Source organism: Plectropomus leopardus, chromosome 14 (assembly GCF_026936395.1).
Source record: "Plectropomus leopardus strain MGB_pleo_1.0 chromosome 14, ASM2693639v1, whole genome shotgun sequence".
NCBI lineage: Eukaryota > Metazoa > Chordata > Actinopteri > Perciformes > Serranidae > Plectropomus > Plectropomus leopardus.
In genome coordinates this window covers 5,505,920-5,531,204 of record NC_142189.1, presented here as the reverse complement: position 1 = coordinate 5,531,204, position 25,285 = coordinate 5,505,920, and the positions used below count along the sequence as shown (strand labels likewise).

General features: G+C 41.3%; 1 protein-coding gene across 2 annotated transcripts in view; it reads left to right on the top strand.

The window, feature by feature from the left end:
• Nucleotides 1-25,285, top strand: part of syne2b (spectrin repeat containing, nuclear envelope 2b) — a 199,270-nt gene that overhangs the window by 47,496 nt on the left and 126,489 nt on the right. For both annotated transcript variants that reach the window (XM_042500732.2, XM_088087660.1), the window contains 21 exons: nt 365-572; nt 1,658-1,770; nt 1,864-2,066; nt 2,213-2,320; nt 2,963-3,242; nt 4,299-4,628; nt 4,745-5,074; nt 5,176-5,475; nt 5,804-6,031; nt 6,843-6,959; nt 7,168-7,494; nt 8,040-8,384; nt 8,754-8,932; nt 9,892-10,108; nt 10,350-10,409; nt 11,076-11,240; nt 12,215-12,562; nt 12,796-12,932; nt 13,365-13,494; nt 13,950-14,123; nt 14,253-25,265. In XM_042500732.2, the coding sequence (XP_042356666.2) occupies nt 365-572; nt 1,658-1,770; nt 1,864-2,066; nt 2,213-2,320; nt 2,963-3,242; nt 4,299-4,628; nt 4,745-5,074; nt 5,176-5,475; nt 5,804-6,031; nt 6,843-6,959; nt 7,168-7,494; nt 8,040-8,384; nt 8,754-8,932; nt 9,892-10,108; nt 10,350-10,409; nt 11,076-11,240; nt 12,215-12,562; nt 12,796-12,932; nt 13,365-13,494; nt 13,950-14,123; nt 14,253-25,265 (15,312 nt within the window). The remainder of the gene's footprint in view (nt 1-364; nt 573-1,657; nt 1,771-1,863; nt 2,067-2,212; nt 2,321-2,962; nt 3,243-4,298; nt 4,629-4,744; nt 5,075-5,175; nt 5,476-5,803; nt 6,032-6,842; nt 6,960-7,167; nt 7,495-8,039; nt 8,385-8,753; nt 8,933-9,891; nt 10,109-10,349; nt 10,410-11,075; nt 11,241-12,214; nt 12,563-12,795; nt 12,933-13,364; nt 13,495-13,949; nt 14,124-14,252; nt 25,266-25,285) is intronic.

Genomic DNA, 25,285 nt, shown 5'->3' with positions numbered 1-25,285 from the left:
TTAAAACCCAAAACACACAACAACCTTTGACCTTATTTGACAAACTATAAGGATAATAATGTGTCCGTATTTCACTAAATGGAACAAAGATATTAAGAACGTACAGCAATATACATTTATAATAACTGTATTAGGACAATTAATATATCAGACTTGTGTACCCTCTTTTGGATGAAAAAATTGAAATAAATAAAAGACGATATTCAGAAAAGGAGATAAGAATTTTTGAAATAAATTTTGAGCATATTTAATTCTGGTCTTCTTACACTCGTGAGTTTGACCGTTTGAGTTTGACCGTGACTCTTCTTCAGATGCTACTGTTAATAGAAAATATTTTCACTGTTTTGTCTTTTGTGCTCACCAGCATCTGTGTGATGACCTGGAGGCTCAGGAGGAGCAGGCCGAGGCTGCGCTGAAGGAGGTGGGTTTGGTTTCCAGTATGGCCAGTCCTCAGGTCCTGGAGGCACTGTCTGTGGACTGCAACAGGCTGAAGGAGGCCATCTCTCGCAGCAAGGAAATGATCCACCTTAAAAGAGAGGAGAGGGACAAAGGGTTGCTCAAGGTCATCAAAGGTTAGTGTGGAGGTTGAATCTCCCGTTTTAAATTTAGTAGATCTAACATTAGTGTTTTTTCTTTCATGTGAGGTCAATTGTGATTTTTTAAAATACTCCATGTGTTTATTTTTTACCATTGTAGTATTGCATTGGCAAATGGATATCAAAGGGCAAAGAAAAAAAGAACCAGCATTTATTAGCTTTTTTCTTAAAATATTGGTTTTATTTAACTTTTCAAGTTTAAAAGGAAGTTTAAAATAAAAGGGAATTAAAATGGGATTAATGAAATAACTATACATTTTAAAAAATAAATAAATAGACAAGATAAATAAACAAAAAATACAAGATTAAATAAGTAGACAAAATTAATAGATAGAATAATAATAAAATAAAATAGAACAATCAAACAAAATAAATTAAGAAAGAAACAAGAAAAGAGAAGGTGGTGGTGCAGTACAGGTTTCTCCAATTATATTTCCTGGAAGTAGATCCAGGTGTACATTATAGTAATTTTTTCTAAAGGGGAAAAATGTTGTTGATTTCATTTATCCACTGTGTGTGGTTAGGAGGGTCCTCAGTAATCCAAAATAATATTTTTTTGCTGTTGCCATGGTCAGACCAAAGATATTAGCTGAACATACCGAGTTACACTTGAGGTTAGAGTACATTTATTTCCTTTTTTAATAGTCCATAATCAGATCTCTTTAGCAACAAAGACCTGAGTACAGCAAAAAAAAACTAACACATTAAAGGACAGTGATGACGGCCTGCAATGTGATGCCAGTCACATATTACAACAAACATACAAACAGCACCAGAGGAAATCACAGACTTCTTTTAAAAGGTTTAAAAATAAAATTAGAGTAATTCTAGGAGAGGAGGCAGAAACACAGCTCTGATATACCATCAGCTTATTAAGTTGTTAAGGCTAACAGTGGTGAATTATGAACAACCAGCGGAGCAACATATGAGGTATATGTACTTTAGCACAGATAAACTTTGTAACAGCACTTAATTCCACTTCTTTTACTTTTTTGATGTTCTGTTTATGAATCTAGTTTTGTAATCAGATATGACAGAAATAATTATTTATTTTTGTCCAGATGAAAAGCAGTCATTTGAGGAATGGTTCCAGGACCAGCAGCTGTCCGTCAATGAGTGCTTTGAGAACCCTGAGAGCAAAACAGATGTGGAAACATCCCTGCAAAGACTCACTGTAAGTGCATGAAGAAGTTTATGGATGGATATATAGATTATGTAGATTCTTGGATGATGGATGGCTCCTCACAGTTCCTCTCATGTCCGTCAGGGTTTCCTGAAATCCAGGGATGCAGAGAGACGTCTGGAGCAGCTGAAAGATCAGCTGGAGAGAGGCAGCCAGCAGGTTCCTGCCCAGCAGCTGTCTGAGTTCACAGACTGGCTGAAGGAGCAGCAGAAGGAGGTGGGCAGGTTCAGAACCCACTGTGAGAACAGGCAGAAACAAATGGAGCCACTCCTCAGGGACTTGAACAGGTAATTGCTAATGTAAAGCAGTGGTGTTAACAAACACAAGTGCAACATCTGGCTTTTTGATTCAGGAGTCTCACAAACTATAAAGAACTGTTCAGTAACTATAATTTATTATTATTATTTTTTTAATTGTGTCTTTTGTTCTCTAGTCTGCAGAAGCAACATGACAGCTTCCGTGACTGGCTGCAGACCAAAGAAAAACAATCTGTGGAGTCAGACAAAGCCAAACTTATTCTCAAAGACCTTCAGGATGAGAGGTGATCTTTCGCAGCTATTCTGACACTAATATTGATATTTGAGAACTGGTAACTTTGAACTGTCACAATTGATCAATATATATTTTTCTGAGGGTGCAGATTTTATAGTTAAGAAAACAGTAAGTGTTCGACCTTTAACTCAACTGGAAATTAAAATCTAATGCTAAAAATTAACATATTAAACATAAATTTAGAAAAGAAAAAAAATGCAAAACATGCAGCATGTAAAAAAATCTGTGCTGCATTTTTCTGTATATCTGTCATTAAAGAAGCAAATATTCATTAGTCTATGAGAAACCAAGTTGGACCATAAAATTGGCTCATCAATTTAATGGAGGGTTTGTAGAATTTGAGACAACACTATTAATTACATATTAGTACTTTTATCATTGCTGCTGGTATGCTACATATTTTAAATAAGCTAAACTGCCAAAAACTAGAACATGAAGACTCACCACATGCTGTGTGATGCTTTGGTCCTCTCCTTATGTCTTGTTGTTCTTCTGTCTTATCTTCTTTTTATATCAGTTTGTCTTTCTGTTGTATCTTGCTTCAGTACCTTTTTATCATATTTGATTTCCCTGCTGTTTTAAAAATGTGCCATACAAATAAGTTTGCCTCTCTTTGCCCTCCATTTGACAGTGGTAGAGCGGAGACCCTCATTGAGCTGTTAGCATCGGTGCGCAGACAAGGCGTCAGAGCTGAAAGCCTCCTGAAGGACGGTGATAACTTGATACAGAGCTACAGGAACCTGGATGCCAGGCTGCAGAAGCAGGCAGATGCCCAGAGCGCCCTGGAGGGCGAAGTTGATAAGTTTAATACCCAGGCTAAGAGCACCAGGTCCTGGATCACTGACCTTGTGCAACCCCTCATCTCCCCTGACAGAGATATGCAGACAGAGGAGATAAAGCAAAAAGCACAGGTTGGTGAATCTGTAGGCAACAGGACAAAATTTTGGTATTGAAAGTGTTCTGGTTCGTAGTCCAAGTAATATTAACTAGTCACGTTTGAGCATCAGATAAAAAGTCCACGTGGAGAGGCAAAAAAAAAATGCAATCTCGGAACCAATCGGCTAACGCTTGACAACAGTTTAACCTTATATTACCTTTGGTCACATTTATCATTTACATCAGATTCATATGTAGATAAGTGTTTATAGAGATAAACTGAAATGACCGTCACACAGAAGAGGAAGTCTTAGCCTGGATATCCGCTGGCTACACCGGATCTCCTGAAAATATTGGCTGTTGCCCCCAGAGGCTTATTGTTGTCAGACAGATAGTCATTGGGTTCCAAGATTGAGTTAAACTTATTAGAAAAAAAAAGCAAAGCAGTACCTGGGCTGGGATAAGTATGGTTTCCCTCAGGACCCCTCCCCGCAGCTCCTATTACCCACCAATAAAGACACTGGTGGGGATCCAGATGAGGCAGGGGGGCAATATTATGGCTGGGTGAACACTGCAACAAAACATGATCTCTTTGGAACATGATCAATTTGAAATTGCAGTGAACTTTTCTAGAAAGTTGATTTGCATAAATCGGGACAAAGAATGCAGCATTGATAAGACAAGACATACATTTTTTATTAGAGTTAATTTGCTCAGGCTCAGTCATATTTTCATATCTAGGAATTTTAGCATATCATGTTAGCGGTAATCTCAGTGTACAATTGAGGTTTAATGGAATTAGGCCATTAAATTTAGAAGTATTGTGTCATGACGTGAAGTTGCGCAAGTGGCAGTTTTGATCTGTTTGTGGTACTAGATAAAAAAGTCAGAAATTCTTAGTGATTTGATGATTCATCCTCTGAGGACAATGAATGTAAATGCTAAGTTCCATCTAATTCATCACAGAGTTGTTGAGATACTTCAAATAAATGACTGATGGATATTTGTACTTCCTACAGCTTGCTGCTGACGTAACAAAATTATATTTTCCTTTTGTAAAAGTTTTCATTATTTTCCCATTTTGTCACCAGGCCGTCCTGAGCTCTAAACCTGAGGGAGACTCGAAAGTGAACAACCTGAGAAGACAAAGCGAAGGTCTGTGTGAGCAGGAGGATCTGGGGGAGGGCAAGAAAAAAGAGGTTCAGCAGTCTGTCAGTGAAACAGAGGAGCAGTGGAGGAGGGCCCTGCAGACAGCTGAGGAGAATCTCAACAAGGCGGAAACACAAGCTTTATTAGACAAAGACGTAAACGCTGTCAAATCCCAGAATGAAAATGTTCGGTCCTGGATTAGAGACCAGGAGCAGAACATGGAGTCACTTGATGGTTGTGTGCAAGTTGATGAAAAGCTACAGATTGCAAAAGTAAGTTTAAAGTGGTTGTGGATCTGTTTTTTTTTAATGTGTAAAACATTTTGTAAAGGGTGTTTCCTGAGCAAAGAGGCAAAGTGGTGTCCTAAAGTGATGTTTTTTCTCTTCAGGCGATTCTGAGCTCCAAGACTGAAGGAGATTCAAAGCTCCAGGATCTGAAGCAACAGTGCCAGAGTCTGTGTGACAACCAGGGCTTGGACGAGAGCCGGAGACGAGAGGTTCAGGACGCAGTCAGACAAACAGAGGATCAGTGGAGGAAAGTGTTACAGACTGCTGAGGATGGTCTCAACAAGGCAGAGACTGAAACTGCCTCTGAAAAGGAAAATGGTGCTTTTAAAACCCAAAGTGAAAACATACAATCCTGGATCAAAGATCAGAGGCAGAAGCTGTTGTCTCTTGGTAGTCACATGCCGTTTGAAGAAAGGTTACAGGTCGCACAGGTGAGTTTGCAAGTCATATGTCAGTTTGTAAAGTTTATTTTACAATAAAATATAACGTAGTTTCAGTATTGAAAACGCCTATCTAATTTCCCCACCTTCAGGCTGTTATGACCTCCAAACCTGAAGGAGAGTCCAAGGTGCAAGACTTGAAGACACAAGCTGAACGTCTGTGCAAACATCTGGAGGAGAGCAAGAAGCCAGAGGTTCAGCAGTTGGTAAAAGACACAGAGCAGCAGTGGAATACAGTCCTGCAGGCTGCCAGGCAGGCTGAGCTGCGATGTCTTTCCGACGATTTCGACACTCAGAGTAAGAACAGTCAGTCTTGGATCAGAGGCAGACAGCAGCAGCTACAGTCTGTGGGCAGTCACACACCACCCGACGAGAGATGTCAGACAGCTCAGGTCGGTTTGAATTTACTGTATTGTAATATCAATATGCTTTCAGCTTTAGTTGATTATAATGAACACGCCATGCTGCATCCTGAATGTGTTTAATGTATTTTGGCTGATAAAACTGTCTTTGCATTTTGTGTTTGTAAAAATTTAAGCTCAGCCATTTTAGCCTGCAATTTGTTGCTTTGCGGATTTTTTTCTGAAGTATTATTTCAGTAGTAGTATTTCTACTTTTTTTATAGTAGTATTTCTGTATAATTTTTTTATAATAAAAAAACAACAATGTTGGAATGAACAGCTGTTGCATTTAACAAATATTGTGTATTTTGGCTTGCAGGCCATCTTGAGCTCCAAACCTGAAGGTGACTGTACAGTGAATAACCTGAGGAGACGAGGCCAGAGTCTCTGTGACCATCAGGATGCAGACAAGGGCCGGAAAACCCATGTCCAGAAGACAATCAGAGACACTGAGGAGCAGTGGAGGACAGTCCTGCAGGCTGCGACACAGGTTGAAGCAGCTGCAGAAGCAGAGATCAACATGAAGACTGAGAAGACAAAGTTGAAGGTAAAATAAGTGGATCTAAAAGAGCTATCCAGAATGGCTTACACTGAGTGCTGTAATAGTGTAAACCCATGTGCTATCATTGAAATTCAGCATGTAATACACTGATTAAAGGAGAATTCTTACAATTTGAACCAGCTTTGTGTTATCACAGTGTGTGCAGGTGAACAGTGTTTGGCTTCCCCCCTGTGCTGTGAGCACCTGGATATTCCCGCCCATCTGTTGGCAAAAGTCCATCCTGTGACACAGAATGTGTCATTGTGGGCAAATGAGCACAGGTTTTCAGGTGCTCGTGGCCAAGGGGAAGCAAAACACCATTTATCTGTACACATAATGATGACATGAAGCTGATTTAAAATCAGTTTTCCTTTAAAGAAACGTGCATCAGAGCACAAACAACTCAAAAGTCTTTGTCCATTTTGGGAGCATTCTTTGCAGCTTTTTTTCTGTTTCTGTTTTTTCTTTTTCTTTCTTCTTAGTCTGTAAGGTAGAAGTAATTAAAGTACATGTAATACAGAAGAACTTGTACCAAAAGGCACAAAGCCCCTCTTCTCAATCTACTATGAATGCATAATACTTTGAACATATGTAATCAGTAAATATTGATACAGTGGTCAGATTTGTCAGAGCATCAACCAAAAAGCAGTAAAATAAAAATAAACAATTGTGACTATGCAAATGAATAACTGCTACACATAAATAGTCGCTAGGCCAAAAAGAACAAACATAAGTCCTCCCACTTTGTGTTTAAAGGAAGTTTAAATGAATCGTTTTGAAAAACCTCATTATGTAAGTTTTTTTTTTTCCTTTTCAGCTGAAAGAGTTTGATACCCAGCAGAAGGATACTGACAACTGGCTTTCAAACTTCCAACAAAGAGTGGACTTACTGAAAAACCAAACCAAAGCTGAGGACAGACTGCACACTGCTCAGGTGAGCTTATGGGTCAAGAGGAGTGCCGTCATGTTATATTACAATTTTTTCCAATAAAGTCAAATGTTAAACCATTTATTAGCTCATTTTTTCTTACATTTACCGTATGGTTCAGTCTCAGCTTCAGCGAATGTATTATTTTCTTAACGTCAGCCAGATTATGTTTTAAGTCTTTACACTGAGATGTGACCTCTTCATCCCATCCCAGGCCATTATGAGCACCAAGCCTGAAGGAGAGTCCAAGGTCCAGAAGCTCAGGAGGCGAGGTCAGAGTTTGAGCAGTGAGGACCTCGAAGAACCCAAAAAACAAGAGGTTCAACAAAAAGTAAAAGGTGCTGAGGAGCAGTGGACCAAAGTCCTGCAAAATGCTAAAGAAGCTCTGGATCAGGCTGAGAAGCAGTGTGCTCTGCAGGGCCAGCTGAGGGACTACAAAGCCGTGAGAGACAACACCAAAGCCTGGCTGCAAGACAAGGAGCAGAGCCTCGTCTCTCTGGGCAGTCAGACAGATCAGGAAAAGAAAATAAATACTGCACAGGTCAGTATGATTAGTAAAATGTTTAGGCAGAAACATATGCATCTGTGCAAACATAAGTTATTTAATTGTGGCATTTAACCAAGAAGTATACAGATTTTGTTCTTTGTTTAAGTAAATCATTTTCTAAATTTTGTAAAGCAATTCTCAACTTTCCATAGCTTCATTTTTGCATAGTTTTCTGTGCAGTATTTGTAAAATTATTTGATAATATCTTATCTGTGCTAGTCATGGTATATGTAAGTATTGCTGTTGTGGGTTACTCCTTTTTTCTAAATGTCAGTAGCACATTTCCATGATAGATGGTTAACTAGACATTAGATTTCCACCATTTTTAAAGCTATAAGTATGTTACAAAATGAGGTTTGGTCTTGACAGTGAATTTTCATTTGAAAAAACTTGATTTCTTTGAGTGTTCAGACTATTTTGTCAGATAGGACAACAGATCTGCAACAATCATATTTTATTTGACCTGTTAAAATATTAAATTTTTTTTTCCAAAACAATTCGTTGCCTCGTTTTCTAAGAATGTCATTTTTTATCTTCAGACAATCCTGAGCTGTAAGCTGGAGGGAGACTCCAAGCTGACAGAACTGAGGAGACAGAGCCAGAGTCTCTCTGACCAGGAGGACCTGGAGGAGGACACAAAACAAGAGGCTCAGCAGACGCTGAAAGATTCAGAGGAGCAGTGGAAGACAGTCCTGCAGACTGCAGAGGACACTCTGAAGAGAGCTGAGGTTCACTACTCGCTCTCCAGGGAGCTGGAGTCCTTCCGCACACAAGCAGGGAGCACCAAAACCTGGGTGAACAACCTGCAGGAACAGGCCAAGTCCAAAGGCAGCGGCACTCAGGGCAACCGGGCTCAGATAGAGGACAGGCTTAACACAGCACAGGTAACGCATAAAACATGGGGGCTTTTTAAAATCATATTTAGTTGGTCATTATTTTCAATAACAAGGAAGGTCATTAAATACAAAATCTTATAGGCTCAGAACAAAATGGTATTATAATAAGTTGAGTATTTTTTTTTCAAATTGTGGATATTCCTTTTTTATAACACATTTTTAACATCTTAGCAGAGGACACATGCCAGCTGTTTTACAAAGCAATATTTAACTGTTTAGTGATTAAATTTTTGTCAAGTTTTGCGCAGAGTATAACAATAAATCATATACACACACACACACACACACACACACAATTTTAAAAAAAACAACACTATATATATCTAATAAAAACATCATTTATGATTGTGTCTTAAGTTTATTTTGAGCTCCAAGTCCAACGGTGAGGCTCAGGTGATGGAGCTGAAGAAACGAGCTCAGAGTCTGTGTGAGCAGAAAGACCTGGAGAAAGACAAGAAGCAAGAGGTTAAGCAGACGGTGAAAGACACTGAGCAGCAGTGGAGGACGGTCCTGCAGGCAGCTGAGGATACACAAAGGTACAGGAAGCTGTTTTGCTTTGAGGGGAAATCATTTTTTTTCCCCCTTCTGCGTAAATGTCCCTGTGCACGCTCAAAAAGATGAAGCTTGTTATCCAGGTTCAGCCCCCAGCGGCTGCAGGCATCAGTTAAAGTGTTCTTAATATCCTATAATATATTCTTAAATAATCCTTCATATCCTGTTCCCGGTTTCATATCCTGTTCTCGGTGTCCAAGTGACTCCCTGCAGGACTTCGGTGTCCAGGTTGCAGGACACAGAGAAGGGAAACCTTTGTCCCCAGGGCTGTCCAGCTCCTTAACTCCCGTCATCCCTGATCCGGAATCCCCCCCCCTTTCTTTTAGTTTGTCATCTCATACCTGACAGGATCAGCAGGCTGCGCCCCTCAGTGCGTCTAGTACGCACAGCGGTTGCAATGCAGCACGTAGATCATAATTTCCGCTCTCTGCTGCATGTTACGCAAACACTGCCAACCAAGTTGCCTGCAGCCTCCCTTTCTCTTTGTCTCATTCTCACAACAGTTTTATGTTAAAAAAATTGAAATAAATAAATTTTAAGTTGGTGAGAACATGACCCAATTCAAGCAGGAGGGAGTAAAAAGAAACTACGCCTTGCACGCCCTGAGCCCTACAGGTCAGGTCAGGCCTAATCAGGTTCGGGCAGAGAATCAGAACTCTAACAGCAATGCACTTTATCTTTTATTTATTGTTATATGTGAGTTGTCCTCAGTTTAAATTGAATATGGATTTTTTTTTCAAATTTCATATTCTCTTGACTTCACAACACCACTCAAAAAATCTTTTTTTTTTTTTTTTTTGGTGGGGGTGGTTAGTGATAGACTCAAACACACCTTCAAATAACATCACAGACATTTTGCAGTCTTGGACTACTTAAGTTTGAAGGTTGAATTAGTTGTTATTCTGGTTTATAATGGTATCCATAATGTGCTTTTCCCCATCAGGCAGTTGAAAGGTGTTGTGGAGCACCTTGCGTCTTGTCAGGAGCAGTTGGACCAGACTGAGGCCGATCTGTCTGAGGTGCAGAAGCAAACGTCAAACCTGCCGCGACTCTTCCCCTGGCCGGGCCTAAGAGAGCGGAGGCTGGCTGTGGAACAGGTCCGCTCCCTGCTGGACCAGAGCACGGCTTTGGCCTCCCGCCTCTCAAACCTCCGCACACAGGTAAAGACATCACAGGATAACAAGTTCCACTGTTTGTTTTCAGAGTCTTATCAATGTCAGTTCACAAGTAAGTCAAGATCCCTGTAGTACAAGAAACAGCCACTTTGTACAACTTTGTAAAACTTTAATAAAGCTGAAAAAGTGTGTAATAAATAATAAATCACGTTGTCAAGTTTCTCACCAAATCAGATGAAACATAAAGTTTAAAACATCTTCACTGTTTTGCACTTTTCTCCTCAAGCCTCAAGGGTTACCTTGGATCACACCGGACTGCATTGCTCATCTTCTTAAGGAGTTAGAGGTGAGTTCAGCACTCAGTAGTGTCATAGTACACAGTAATCGTAAAGAAAAAGTTTAATTATTGTTTTTTTTTTTTTTTAAATGATTGCATTTTTTTGGGTTCATTTCAAATTTTTCATAATATATGATATACTACATTTATATTTCTGTTGAGATAATATGTTGATGCAAATAAGTCTAAATATGTAAAAACTGTAATGAAAGGGGAGTTAATCAGTAGTGGCTAAAGCATGACATGTTTTCCCAAGCATAATGTGTCCGTCCATTATTTATGAGTGGTTTAGCTTCTATCACAATCAGAATAGATAATTGTTTGTTTTACGCTAGTCGCTCTGATGTAAAGCATAGAGAATTATAGAAAGTAGCAATGAGAAGTATAAAAGTAAGAAGTAGATTAAATAAATAAAATATGTGCATTATGCTCCAATTATCACACCAGTGTGTAAAATATTTAAAAATCTAAAATATGTGTAGAATGCTGAGTATGTAAGTGTGTAAGAAATATAAAAATATAACATATGTTTAGCAAAACCAACATTACATCTACTTCTTCTGTCCTCCCCTGCCCCAAATAACAAGATTTCTCCCCCTTGCCCACTTTATAGTCCCTTTTATTCCCTTCAGTCTCCCTTTCAAAAGCAGAGCACATCTTGTTTTTTTTTTTCAGGAGCGAAAGGCTGAGATGAAGCAGGGCATCCAGATGGAGAGGCAGTGCAACCAGCTGATGGAGCAGCATGAAGCAGCACAGGACTGGCTGAGGGACCAGGTTAAAGGCCTCGGAGCTCCTCCAGCAGACAGACAAGGCCTGCGCAGCACTGTCAACACTCTGAAGGTCAGATAATAAAACACACACACACACACACACACACACACACACACACACACACACACACACACACACACACACAATCATTAGTTAGGTTATCAAAAGAAGCCAGTGGCACCACATTTGAAATGTCACTGATATTACTCGTGGTATTTCAGCAAACTGAACTAATGCCTTTACTTATAACAAACTAAGACATTTGAGGAAGACATCAGAAACATTTTGATTCATGTTTGAACAGTGTATGCTGATTCAGTTTATCACCAACAAATGGCAAGTGTCAGACATTTCTGGAGTCAACCAGTGCCCCCAAATCTTTGACTTTTTGACTTAAATATATCTAAAATATAGTTTTTATTCCTTTAAACAAAATAGTCAAAATCTTCTTCTTAGGATATAAAAAAATGTCCATTCTGCATTTTAATAATCTGGATTAGAGCTTTGATCAGGCCCAACCCTATATGAACTGGCAAAGTTTCTGTCCAAGCCCGACCTGAGCTCGACGGCAGCAGTTTTGGGCCTCAGCCTGATTAAAAACCTGGATTCTTACTGTAAAAAATAAGCCAATATTGTAATAATTTGTATATAGTATAAAGTGAATATGTTTTAAATATTAAAACATGTATTACAAGTTGGGGGCTGGTGTGTTTCCTCACACCACTTCTTCTCTTCCTTAGTACACAGGGCGATGCAGAGCATAGATGCTGTCCACCCTCTTTCTCTCTCTTTCCTTCTTGATTCAGTCCATTAAAACTCCTGCCAAAGTCCCATTCAAGCATGACACAGCTCACATAATTTTCATGAAAAAAATTGAATACATAAACGCTAATTTGGCAAGAACCTGACCCGATTCAAGCCTGAGGGAATAGTGAGAAATTACAGCCTGGCCCGAGCCCGGCGGGTCATGTTTGACCCAGTCAAGTTTGGGAAGAGAATAAATGCTCTAATCTGGTTCTCGTCTTCCTCCCTCCTGATGCCAGGCCTTGCTCCAGACAGTGGATCGGGAGCAGAAAGAGATGAAGGAGCTGGACTCTGCCAGAGACAGTTTGCTGAACCTCTGCACCCCTGAAGGTCGGGATGCCCTGAACCTGGAGGTCAGCCAACTCCACAACCTCTGTGCTACCTCGGAGCAGGACGTGAGGGAGCGTCTGACATTCTGTGAGTCGCGGCTGGAGGAGCTGGATGGTCAGCTGGCCAAGAGGACCCAGGGGCTGAAGGAGAGAGGTGCAGCCCTTCAGTGGGAGCTCCGCTCTCTGGACCAGGCCCTCAGTTACAGTGAGCCACAGAACAACATCGCTCAGCTCCAACAGCACTGGAACAGCCTTCAGGTTATTATTACTGTATTTATTCCAGACACAAAATCTGATGTAATCCCCTTTTTTATCTCAGTATGCTGAGTTTACACAAATAAACTCATGTACGTAAGTGAATATTAGTGTTTATATGATAAATGTAAAACTGCTGCCATGTTCTACCTGCAGGCATGTCAGTATTTCCAACGTGACGCTGTTGCAGGTGTGTGAATATTACTTACCTTATGATGTTGTCCTTCTTTTGTTAGAACTGTGAGAAATCCCTCAAAGATTTGGGTGTTAAAGTTCATGACCTTGACCAGGAAGTGAAGGCTACACCTGCCACTGATGAGCTGCCAACAGAAATTACGACTGTGGTGCAGTCTTTATGCCAGCAACATGACAGGTACCAACTTAAACGCCACATTATGAGTTATAAATTATGTATTCAATTATTAACCAAGTCATAAGACAGCCAGCAGCACTTTTTTTTTGTTTTTGCTTCTTTCACCACTTTTTGTTTCATTCATATATTTTTGCATCTGACCTAAAGAGCTCAGGTGACATGCAGTAACATCTGTCCATATCACCACTTTATAAAACCAACTTGAACAAATTCCTTATGAAAGATGAGCTCAGCTGCTATCCCTCTGTTTCAGTTTAGTTTTCAATTATTCCTACAAACCAGAAACATGACTTAGTAGATCATTCTGCTCTTGTTTTATGCTGGAAAAAAATATTTTAGCCTGTTTTCATTTTTATCTCATCTTGTGTCATACATGCAGATAACATGCAAAATATTGTGTACACAATAAATGTGATTCAATTACGTTTACAGTCTAAAGTCCAGGCTGAGTGAGCGTAAGGATACCTGCTCGACAAACACCACTCGCTGTCTGATGGACTGTCTTCACACCCTACAGGAGTGGAACCTCAACAAACCATCCGGGTCCATTTCTTCTGTGCAGGTTTCTGTCTTTCAATGCTTTTACTGTTTTGCGAGGTAACATAAGTACTGTGTCTAAGTAAACATTTGTGCAGTTGAAGACATCTGAGAACTGCTTAGTCATTTGCTGTTGTTAGTGTCTCAGGAGTGTCTTACTAGAAGATGTTGGACACATGAAAAGTGTCATTTTTCTTTCCAAATGTTTTTTACCCTTAGCTACAATCAGGTAAAATTTTCCTGTCAGTAAAATGTACATTATTATTGAGAAAACAGAATTTTCACGAGTTTTTCATGAAAGAAAAGCAGGTGAGTCTTGGGATTTGTGAAGATTAACATTTAAACTTCATGGAGCACTTGTCTGTGGCCTTTTTTTATGCTGATTTGGCAATGCCCGGCATTTTTTTTCATGATATTTCATAGATAAACAGATTTCTCATCACAACAAATAATTTAACATTTTTTTGCTCCTGGTGTTAGGTGACATTAGAAGAAGGTGAAAAGTTGCAGGCCAGCTTGCGGGAGGCACTCTCACACAAGCCATTTCTAAAAGACTGTATGATGCCAGTCTTGATTGAAAAGCTGGAGAGAGAGGGATCAGAGACTCTCAGAGAAGCAGACAAACATAAGGCTTCTCTCAGCCAGAGCTTAAAGGTATTCAAATTTTGTTAAATAAATGTATAAATCATATCTAATTTATTAAATATTGCATGTATACATATATTTAAGAAAGAGTTATGTAACTTTGTAATGATTATTGCCATTTTTACTGTTTGTTTTAAGGAACTTGAACAAAAGTTGCCTGATGTCCTTCATGGTAATCTGCCGGAGACAAAGACATCTTTTGTGGCACCACCACGGAAAAGCAAGCGCTCACCTGAGAAAAAACAAGTTTTACAACAAAAAACCATTCCCCTAAAAGAAGAATCGTCACGTTCAGCTGAGTTGCAAACTGAGACTAAAACATCAAAACCTGTTGTGACAGTAATCATGGAAGACATAAAGACTCATGGGGTTACACAAACCAAAACTGAATCAACAGAAAAGAAATCTCAAAGTCCTACATGTGATTCAGAACCTTTTACAGCACACCCCTCCAACACTTCTCAAGAGGCACCGTTTAAAGGTATGAAGTTAGATACCACAACTGAGCTTCTTGCAGCTGAGCAAATCAGATCTATCATCGCTGAGGAACCTTTACCGATAGAAAAGGTCATTGAACAGTCCGCACCTAGTGTTAGTGAAAAAAGTACGCTTGTACCATCCAGGAGAAAGTCAAAGACTTCAGCCACTGATATAGAGCCTACCCAGACTAAAGTGGAGACTGAAATATTGAAATCTATCAGTGCTCAAGGATCAGCCACAAATCTGACAGGAACTGCAGCTGTGGAAGAAACAAAGCGTATAGACACCATTATTCTCGATGTATCAGAGCCACTCGCTTCTGGCCCCGGCAGCCTGAAGTCTTCTTTAACTCCACAGGTGGCCACAGAACTAACTGAAACTACCGTTGTGAAAGAAAAAGTGCCTTCTCCAACAAAAAGAACGTCAAAGGATCCAATGCGTTCCCCAAAACATGCTACAAAGGGTCTTGAGGCTTCCACAGTTGCAGAGCCAGTCTCTGCCCTTGGTGGGATTTCGGGTTTGGAGTATAAGGAAACAAAACAAGAACCTGAAAATTATACTGCAACTCCAGAGTTAGTTCAAGGGCAAGCTCAAACTGCTGCTTTGGAACAAAGTAAGCTTATCCCACCCAAGAGAAAGTCAAAGAGTACAGAACCTTCTCTTAAACTTGCTGACACTGAGGCACACCAGACAATGATTGAACCTGAAGGTCAGACATCATCTTTGAGTTCCATTAACCAAAACCAACCAAAAAGTGTTGTTATTGAAGAAACAAAGCTTGTACCAACTAGGAGAAAGTCAAAGAATAATGACTTTTCCACAACTTCTGAAGCAGTTGTTACCCATGTTCTATTATCTGCTGTGGAGATTCAACAAAGTAGCAAAGAACTTGAAGGTCAAAAGTCTTCAACTCCAGAGGTGGTCACAGAAACAAGTGTTGTGGAAAAAGGGAAGCTTTCACCAACCAAAAGAAAATCGAAGGGTCTGAAACTTTCCCCAGAAACAGCAGCAGCAGAGCTGACAAAGACCAAGGAAGAGCCTGTCAGTCAGAAGCCATCTTCAACCCAAGAGGTGGTCACAACAACAACTAAAATTACTGTTGTGGAAAAGGGAGAGCTTTCACCAACCAAAACAAAGTCAAAGAGTCCAACACTTTCCCCAGAAATTGCAACCACGGAGCTTACAAAGACCAAGAAAGAACCTGTCAGTCAGAAGCCATCTGCAACCCAAAAGATGGTCACAAAAACAACTGACATTACTATTGTGGAAAAAGGACAACTTTCACCAACCAACGGAGAGCCAAAGGGTCTGAAACTTTTCCCAGAACCTGCTACCACAGAGATGACAAAGACAAAGGAAGAACCTGTCAGTCAGAAGTCAGCTTCAACTCAAGAGATGGTTACAACAACAACAACAACAACAACTGAAGTTACTGTTGTGGAGAAAGGAGACCTTTCACCCACCAAAAGAAAGTCAAAGGGTCTTAAACTTTCCCCAGAGACTACAACCACAGAGCTGGCAAAGACCAAGGAAGAGCCTGTCAGTCAGAGGTCAGCTTCATCTCAGAAGGTAGTCACAACACCAACTGAAAGTACTGCTATGAAAAGGGGAGAGCTTTCACCAACCAAAAGGAAATCTAAGGGCCCTAAACTTTCCCCAGAAACTGCAACCACAGAGATGACAATGACCAAGGCAGAACCTGTTAGTCAGAAGCCATTTTCGACTGAAGAGGTGGTCACAACAACAACTGAAATTACTGCTGTGGGAAAAGGACAGCTTTCACCAACCAAAGGAAAGCCAACGGGTCTTAAACTTTCAACAGAACCTGTTACCACAGGGTTGACAACGACCAAGGAAGAACCTCCAAGTCAAAAGCTATCTGCAACTCAAGAGGTGGTCACAACAACAAAAACTAAAATTACTGTTGTGGAAAAAGGACAACTTTCACCAACCAAAGGAAGACCAAAAGGTCCTAAACTTTCTCCAGAACCATCTACCAAGGAGCTGACAAAGACCAAGGAAGGACCTGTCAGTCAGAGGTCAACTTCAACTCAAGAGGTGGTCACAACCATAACAACGTCTACTGAAAGTACTGTTGTGGAAAAGGGAGAGCTTTCATCAACCAAAAGAAAGTCAAAGGGCCCTAAACTTTTCCCAGAAACTACAACCACAGAGCTGACAGAGACCAAGGCAGAACCTGTTAGTCAGAAGCCATCTTCGACTCAAGAGGTAGTCACAACAACTGAAATTGCTGCTGTGGGAAAAGGAGAGCTTTCACCAGTCAAAGGAAAGCCAAAGGGTCTTAAACTTTCACCAGAACCTGCTACCACAGACTTGACAAAGACTAAGGAAGAACCTCCAAGTCAAAAGCCATCTTCAACTGAAGAGGTAGTCACGTCAACAACAGCTGAAATAACTGTTGTAGAAAAAGGAGAGCTTTCACCAACTAAAAGAAAGTCAAAGGGTCTGAAACTTTCCCCAGAAACTACAACTGCAGAGATGACAAAGACAAAGGAAGAACCTGTCAGTCAGCAGCCATCTTCAACCCAAGAGGTGGTCACAACAACTAAAATTACTGTTGTGGGAAAAGGACAACTTTCACCAACCAACGGAGAGCCAAAGGGTCCTAAACTTTCCCTAGAACCATCTACCACAGAGCTGATAAGGACCAAGGAATGGACTGTCAGACAGATGTCAGCTCCAACTCAAGAGATGGTCACAACATCAACATCTATTGAAAGTACTGTTGCGGAAAAGGGAGAGCTTTCACCAACCAAAAGAAAGTCAAAGGGCCTTAAACCTTCCCCAGAAACTACAACAACAAGGCTGACAAAGACCAAGGCAGAACCTGTCAGTCAAAAGCCATCTTCAACTGAAGAGGTGGTCACAACAACAACAACAACAACAACAACAACTGAAATAACTGTTGTAGAAAAAGGAGAGCTTTCACCAACCAAAAGAAAGTCAAAGGGTCTGGAACCTTCCCCAGAAACTGCAACCACAGAGATGACAAAGACCAAGGAAGAACCTGTCTGCGAGAAGCCATCTTCAGCCCAAGAGGTGGTCACGACAACAACTGAAATTGCTGTTGTGAATAAAGGACAACTTTCACCAACCAAAGGAAGACCAAAAGGTCCTAAACTTTCTCCAGAACCATCTACCAAGGAGCTGACAAAGACCAAGGAAGGACCTGTCAGTCAGAGGTCAACTTCAACTCAAGAGGTGGTCACAACCATAACAACGTCTACTGAAAGTACTGTTGTGGAAAAGGGAGAGCTTTCACCAACCAAAAGAAAGTCAAAGGGCCCTAAACTTTTCCCAGAAACTACAACCACAGAGCTGACAGAGACCAAGGCAGAACCTGTTAGTCAGAAGCCATCTTCGACTCAAGAGGTAGTCACAACAACTACCATAACTGAAATTACTGCTATAGGAAAAGGAGAGCTTTCACCAACCAAAATAAAGTCAAAGAGTCCAAAAATTTCCCCAGAACCTGCTACCACAGAGATGACAAAGACAAAGGAAAAACCTGTCAGTCAGAAGCCATCTTCAACCCAAGAGGTGATCACAACAACAAAAACTAAAATTACTGTTGTGGAAAAAGGACAACTTTCCCCAACCAAAGGAGAGCCACAGGGTCCTAAACTTTCCCTAGAACCATCTACCACAGAGCTGACAAATACCAAGGAAGGACCTGTCAGTCAGAAGTCAGCTTCAACTCAAGAGGTGGTCACAAGAACAACATCAACTGAAATTGCTGTTGTGGAAAAGGGAGAGCTTTCACCGACCAAAAGAAAGTCAAAGGGCCCTAAACTTTACCCAGAAACTACAACCACAGAGCTGACAAAGACCGAGGCAGAACCTGTCTGCGAGAAGCCATCTTCAGCCCAAGAGGTCGTCACAACAACAACTAAAATTGCTGTTGTGAAAAAAGGAGAGCTTTCACCAACCAAAAGAAAGTCAAAGGGTCCTAAACTTTCCCCAGAAACTGTAACCACAGAGCTGGCAAAGACCAAGGAAGAACCTCTCAGTCAAAAGCCAACCGCAACTCAAGAGGTGGTCAAAGCAGCAACAAAAATTACTGTTGTGGAAGAGGGTGAGCTTTCACTGACCAAAGAAAAGTCAAAAGGTCTTCCACTTTCCCTAGAAATTACAACCACAGAGCAACCAAAGACAAAAGAAGAGCCTGACAGTCAGAAACTGTCTTCAACTCAAGAGGTGGTCACAGCAGCAACTGAAATTATTGTTGCTGATAAAGGAAAGCTTTCCCCTATCAAAGGAAAGTTAAAGGGTCAAAAACCTTTCACAGAACTTGCTAGCATCAATCTGCCTCAGACTAAGAACGACCCTGACAGTCAGAAGTCTTCACTGGATTCGACAGATCAAACTGAAGGTGCTGTTATAAAAGATGCTAAGGCCATACCAACCAGGACGGAGCCAAAGAGTGAGGAAGTCTCCCCTATTCCAGATACAGGTTCTACATTCAAAAAGACACTTGAAAGACCTACTGATATACAGCTTGAGGATACTAAGAAAAAACATGACAGTGCGAAGCATGCCTCTGATTTAGAGGTGGTCACAGGTCAGACTGAAATTGTTGTAGTGAAAGAAATAGAAGTTTTACCTCCAAAGAGAAGGTCAAAGAGTTTAAAATCTTCCCAAAAGGATGCCGATACAGAGCCAACACAGAAAACAGAAGAGCCTGATAGTCAAGCGTCTTCGTCCGTTACCAAGAAAGAAATTAAAACTGTTGTGGGAGGAACTAAACTTGCACCAACCTGGAGAAAACCAATGAGTCCAGAACTTTCTGGAACTACACAGATTGTGCATATGGAACCCGAAGAAACTAAGAAACAACCTAAGACTTCAGAGATTACCATAGCTCCAGGGACCCTACTTATTGTGGATACTGCTTCACAACAATTAAAAGCACCAAAGACCAAGATGGAGAAAGTTGAAATAGTTAGTGAAAGACAAACTCCAATCAAGGATGATGTTAAATCAAGTGTCAGTCAAAAAGTGAAACCTGCTGAGGAAATTCAGACTACCGTCAAGGATGTCAGTCAAGTATGTGAGATGTTAACTGTTCAGGTTGATGGCACAATTCAGGAGCTTCCAGGAAAGAAAGTTGCCACAGTCATTCCAGACACTTCAGAAAGAGACTTAAATACAGTGTCTCAAACACAACCACCTCTCTCCACTGAGCCCACTGACAGATCAAACCTACAAGACTACATCTACAAATTATGGGAAAACACAGCTGAGGTTCAGAAGAGATACGTGGTCCTTGATCAGCCTGACATAGGGGTCACACAGACATGTGAGATAAAGCCAGGTAGGCCAGAGGCAGAGACTGTGGCTGAAAGTGAGCCCATTCAGCCAGCCTCTATGGTTTTTTCAGCTGCTTTGCCCCAGAAGGTAGAGACACAAGTTTCAGAAATAAGCTCTTGTGAGAAAGACATAATGAAACCAACTGAAACTGTTAGTCAGCTGAAGCTCACACAGGAACAACCCAAAGAGGTCAAGGATCATGATATTCAGAAAGAGCATGGCCAAGTGTCGACACAGGTAGACAATGTACCCAAGAGCATAGATGCAAAATGTGTTACAATGGAGAAAATCCACATGGGGCCTGAAGTGCACATCCTACAACTAGATGTACCAACTAGTCTGGAGAAGGATAAAAATGTATCTGTCACAACAACAAAAGAGCCAAGGACAGATATTGTCCAAACAATCATCCAGAGCAAAAGTGTGTCAGAAAACAAAGGCATTACTGCTGCTACTGATAAGCCAGAGAAAGAAAAACCTTTTGAGAAAATTCACACGGAGCCTGAAGTGCGCATTTTACAACTAGATATACTGACAAGTCCAGATGATGATGAAAAAACCCCTGTCAAAAAAGAAAGATCAATTCAAACAACTACCCAGAGCAAAAGAGTCCCAGACAACAGTGATATGACTACTGCTGATGTTGAGCCAGAGAAGGCTGCAATTAAGATGACTACAAAAGAAGTGCAAGAAAGCAGTACTGAAGGTCAAAACAATGCGGCTCAACAGGGTTCTGCCCAACCTTCTACTTGTAAAGCATTGCCCACAGATGATGCAGGGACAGAGCTTGTAGGCATGAGCATATCTGAGCAAGATATGGTGAAACCAAGCCAAACTGAAACTCAAAGAAGGCTCACAAAAACCACACAAGACAAACCAAAAGTGTTCAAAGAACATGGGATCCAAGAACAGCATTCTACGGTGTCCATGCATGGCTTTGACAATGTCCCTAAGAGCTTTGATGAAAAATCTGTTACAATGGAGAAAATCCACATGGGGCCTGAAGTTCGCATCCTACAGCTAGATATACCGACCAATCAGGAGAGGGATAAAAACGCATCAGTTACAACAATAAAAGAGCCAAAGATAGATCAAACCAGCATCCAGAGCAAAGGTGTCCCAGAAAACAAAGGCATTACTCCTGCTGATGTTAAACCAAAGAAAGATACAGTTGAAATGACTAAGATAAAGGTACAAGAAAGCAGTACTGGATTTCAAGAAAATGTGGCTCAAAAGGATTCTGCTCAACCCACCCCTTCTGGTTCTGAATCATTGCAACCACATGAGACAGAGACAGAAAGTATAGAAATAAGCTTTTATGATCAAGGCATATCAAAACCAGGCCAAACTGACACAAAGGTAGGACTCTTGAAAATCGCAAAGGGTAGACCTACAGATGTCAAGGAACACCTTGTCCAAGAAGAGCATCCCAAAGTGTCAACAAGTGGTACACATGACTTACCCAAGAGCTTGAATGAAAAGTCTATAAGAATGGAGAAACTCCGTATGGAGCCTGAAGTGCGCATCCTACAACTAGATATACCAACAGGCACCCAAAGAGAAAACTTCCCAGAAAACAAAGGCATTACTACTGCTGATGTTAAACAAGAGAAAGCTGCAGTTAAGACAAAAATAGAAGAGCCACAAATCCCCACTGAAAAGCAAGAGAATGTTACCCAGAGTCTATCCACTCAACCAGCCACTGTTGCTTTTAAAGTAGTGCATCCAAGTGAAGCAAAGACAACAATTGCAGAAATAAGCTTATCTCAGCAAGATACTGTAAAACCAAGCAAAGTGATTGAGTTAGAGCTCATGAAAACCACACAGGAAACATCCAAAAAGGTCAAGGCTCATGACTTGCAAAAAGTGCATGCTCAAGTATTGATAAAAGATGAGCATGATGCACCACAGAGCCTGGATGAAAAGACTGTAGGGAAGGATAAACTCCCAAAAGGGGATGTAGTGCACATTTTACAACCAGGTACACAGGCCACTATAAAAGAGAATGAAATCACATCTGTAACAATAGTGAAGGCACCAGTGACTGATAAAGATCAAACAAGTAGTCAGCCCAAAAAAATGCCAGAAAACAAGGTCCTGACTTCAGCTGATATACAGCTAGAAAAGGTTGCATTAGAGATTACCATGTTAGAAGTGGAGACCAAGGAAAAACCCAAAGAGGTCAAGGATGGTGACATGCAAGAAGTGCATGCTAAAGTATTAACAGAAGATATGCCAGATGCACCCCAGAGCCTGGATCAAAAGACTGTTGGAAAGGAGGAAATCCACAAAGGGGCTGAAGTTTGCATTTTACAACCAGGTATGCAGGCTACTATAAAGCAACCTGAAATCACATCTGTTGCAACAACCAAGGCACCAAGGACTAACATAGATCAAACAAGTGCCAAAGGTGAAAAAGTGCCAGAAAAAGCTGCAGTTAAGACGGCTGTGGAAGAAGTGAAGCCCAAGGAAAAACCCAAAGGGGTCAAGGACCATGATGTGCAAGATGTGCCTGCTGAAGTAGTGACAAAAGCTAGACATGATGCACCCCAGAGACAGGATGAAAAGTCTGTTGGGAAGGAGAAAATCTACAAAGGGGCTGAAGTGTGCACATTACAGCCAAGTACACAGGCCACTACAAAGGAGCATGAAATCACATCTGTTGCGATAGCAAAGGAGCCAATGACTGACAAAGATAAAACAAGTACCCATGTCGAAAAAGTGCCAGAAAATAAAGACCTGACATCAGCTAGTGTACAGAGAGAAAAAGCTGCAGTCAAGAAGACCATGGTGGAAGTGACAACCAAGGAAAAACCCAAAGAGGTCAAGGATCGTGATGTGCAAGATGTGCCTGCTAAAGTGCCAACAAAAGACGAGCATGTTACACCCCAGAACCTGGATCAAAAGTCTGTTGGGAAAGAGAAAGTCCACAAAGGGGCTGAAGTGTGCACTTTACAACCAGCTACACAGTCCACTACAGAGATGTATGAAATCACATCTGTTACAACAGCAAAGGAGCCAAGGACCGATAAAGATCAAACAAGTGCCCATGTCGAAAAAGTGCCAGAAAATAAAGACCTGACATCAGCTAGTGTACAGAGAGAAAAAGCTGCAGTCAAGAAGACCATGGTGGAAGTGACAACCAAGGAAAAACCCAAAGAGGTCAAGGATCGTGATGTGCAAGATGTGCCTGCTAAAGTGCCAACAAAAGACAAGAATGTTGCACCCCAGAGACTGGATCAAAAGACTGTTGGGAAGGAGAAAGTCTACAAAGCGGCTGAGGTGCGCACTTTACAACCAGCTACACAGTCCACTACAGAGATGTATGAAATCACATCTGTTACAACAGCAAAGGAGCCAAGGACCGATAAAGATCAAACAAGTGCCCATGGCAAAATAGTGCCAGAAGACAAAGACCTGACATCAGCTAATGTTCAGCCAGAAAAAGCTGCAGTAGAGAAGGCCGTGGTGGAAGTGACAACCAAGGAAAAACCCAAAGAGGTCAAGGATCGTGATGTGCAAGATGTGCCTGCTAAAGTGCCAACAAAAGACGAGCATGTTACACCCCAGAAACTGGATCAAAAGTCTGTTGGGAAAGAGAAAGTCCACAAAGGGGCTGAAGTGTGCACTTTACAACCAGCTACACAGTCCACTACAGAGACGCATGAAATCACATCTGTTACAACAGCAAAGGAGCCAAGGACCGATAAAGATCAAACAAGTGCCCATGTCGAAAAAGTGCCAGAAAATAAAGACCTGACATCAGCTAGTGTACAGAGAGAAAAAGCTGCAGTCAAGAAGACCATGGTGGAAGTGACAACCAAGGAAAAACCCAAAGAGGTCAAGGATCGTGATGTGCAAGATGTGCCTGCTAAAGTGCCAACAAAAGACAAGAATGTTGCACCCCAGAGACTGGATCAAAAGACTGTTGGGAAGGAGAAAGTCTACAAAGCGGCTGAGGTGCGCACTTTACAACCAGCTACACAGTCCACTACAGAGATGTATGAAATCACATCTGTTACAACAGCAAAGGAGCCAAGGACTGATAAAGATCAAACAAGTGCCCATGGCAAAATAGTGCCAGAAGACAAAGACCTGACATCAGCTAATGTTCAGCCAGAAAAAGCTGCAGTAGAGAAGGCCGTGGTGGAAGTGACAACCAAGGAAAAACCCAAAGAGGTCAAGGGTCGTGATGTGCAAGAAGTGCATGCTAAGATATCGACAAAAGATATTCCCGTTGCACCCCAGAGCCTGGATGAAAAGACTGTTGGGAAGCAAGAAATCCACAAAGGGGCTGAAGTAAGCATTTTAAAATCAGGTACACAGACCACTACTAAGGAGCATGAAATTGTGTCTGTAACAATAGCAAAGAAGCCATTAACCGGTAAAGACCAAACAAGTATCCAGCCCAAAAAAGTGCCAGAAAACGAAGACCTGATATCAGCTAATGTTCAGCCAGAAAAAGCTGCCGTGGAGAAGGCCGTGGTGGAAGTGAAGACCAAGGAAAAATCCAAAGAGGTCAAGGATCGTGATGTGCAAGAATTGCCTGCTAAAGTGCCAACAAAAGACGAGCATGTTGCACCCCAGAGACTGGATCAAAAGACTATTGGGAAGGGGAAAGTCCACAAAGGGGCTGAAGTAAGCATTTCACAGCCAGGTACACAGTCTACTATTAAGGAGCATGAAATCCCATTTGATACAATAGCAAAGGCACCTAGGATTGATGTAGATCAAACAAATATCCAGGGTGAAAAAGTTCCATTAAGTAAAGACCTGACATCAGCTGATGTTCAGCCAGAGAAGGCTGCAGTCAAGATGAGCATCGTTCAAGTGAAGACTGAGGAAAGATCCAAAGAGGTCAAGGATCGTGGTGTCCACGAAAAACATGCGGAAATGTCACCACAGGACATGCAGGATGCACCCAAGAGCTTTGATGAAACGTCAGTGAAAAAGGGAGACATTCACATGGGTGTACATGAATACAAACCTGTCACAGTAGAAAAGGAATCAAGGATGGAATCAATCAAACAGTTAGAGACAGTTAAAGAAAGCAAAGATGTAACCGCATCTAACCTTCAGGCTGGCAAGTCTTCAATTGAGATGACTAGGGTAGAAGTACGAGAAACCTTCACTGAATCCCCGTTGGAACCCAGTGTGGTCCTTAGAGCCCAAACGGAGAGTCGGGTAATAGATGTAAAGGGTAAAAAGAATGATGAGGAAAAGGAGGGGAGGAAGAGGACAATTCCAGATGCCGAAAAGGAAAAGATGGCCAAGGTAGAAATCCTTCCAACAACCTCAACTACTGCTGAAGAGAGGCTGCAGAGAATGGATTCACCACAGGTATGACATGGGGCACTCAT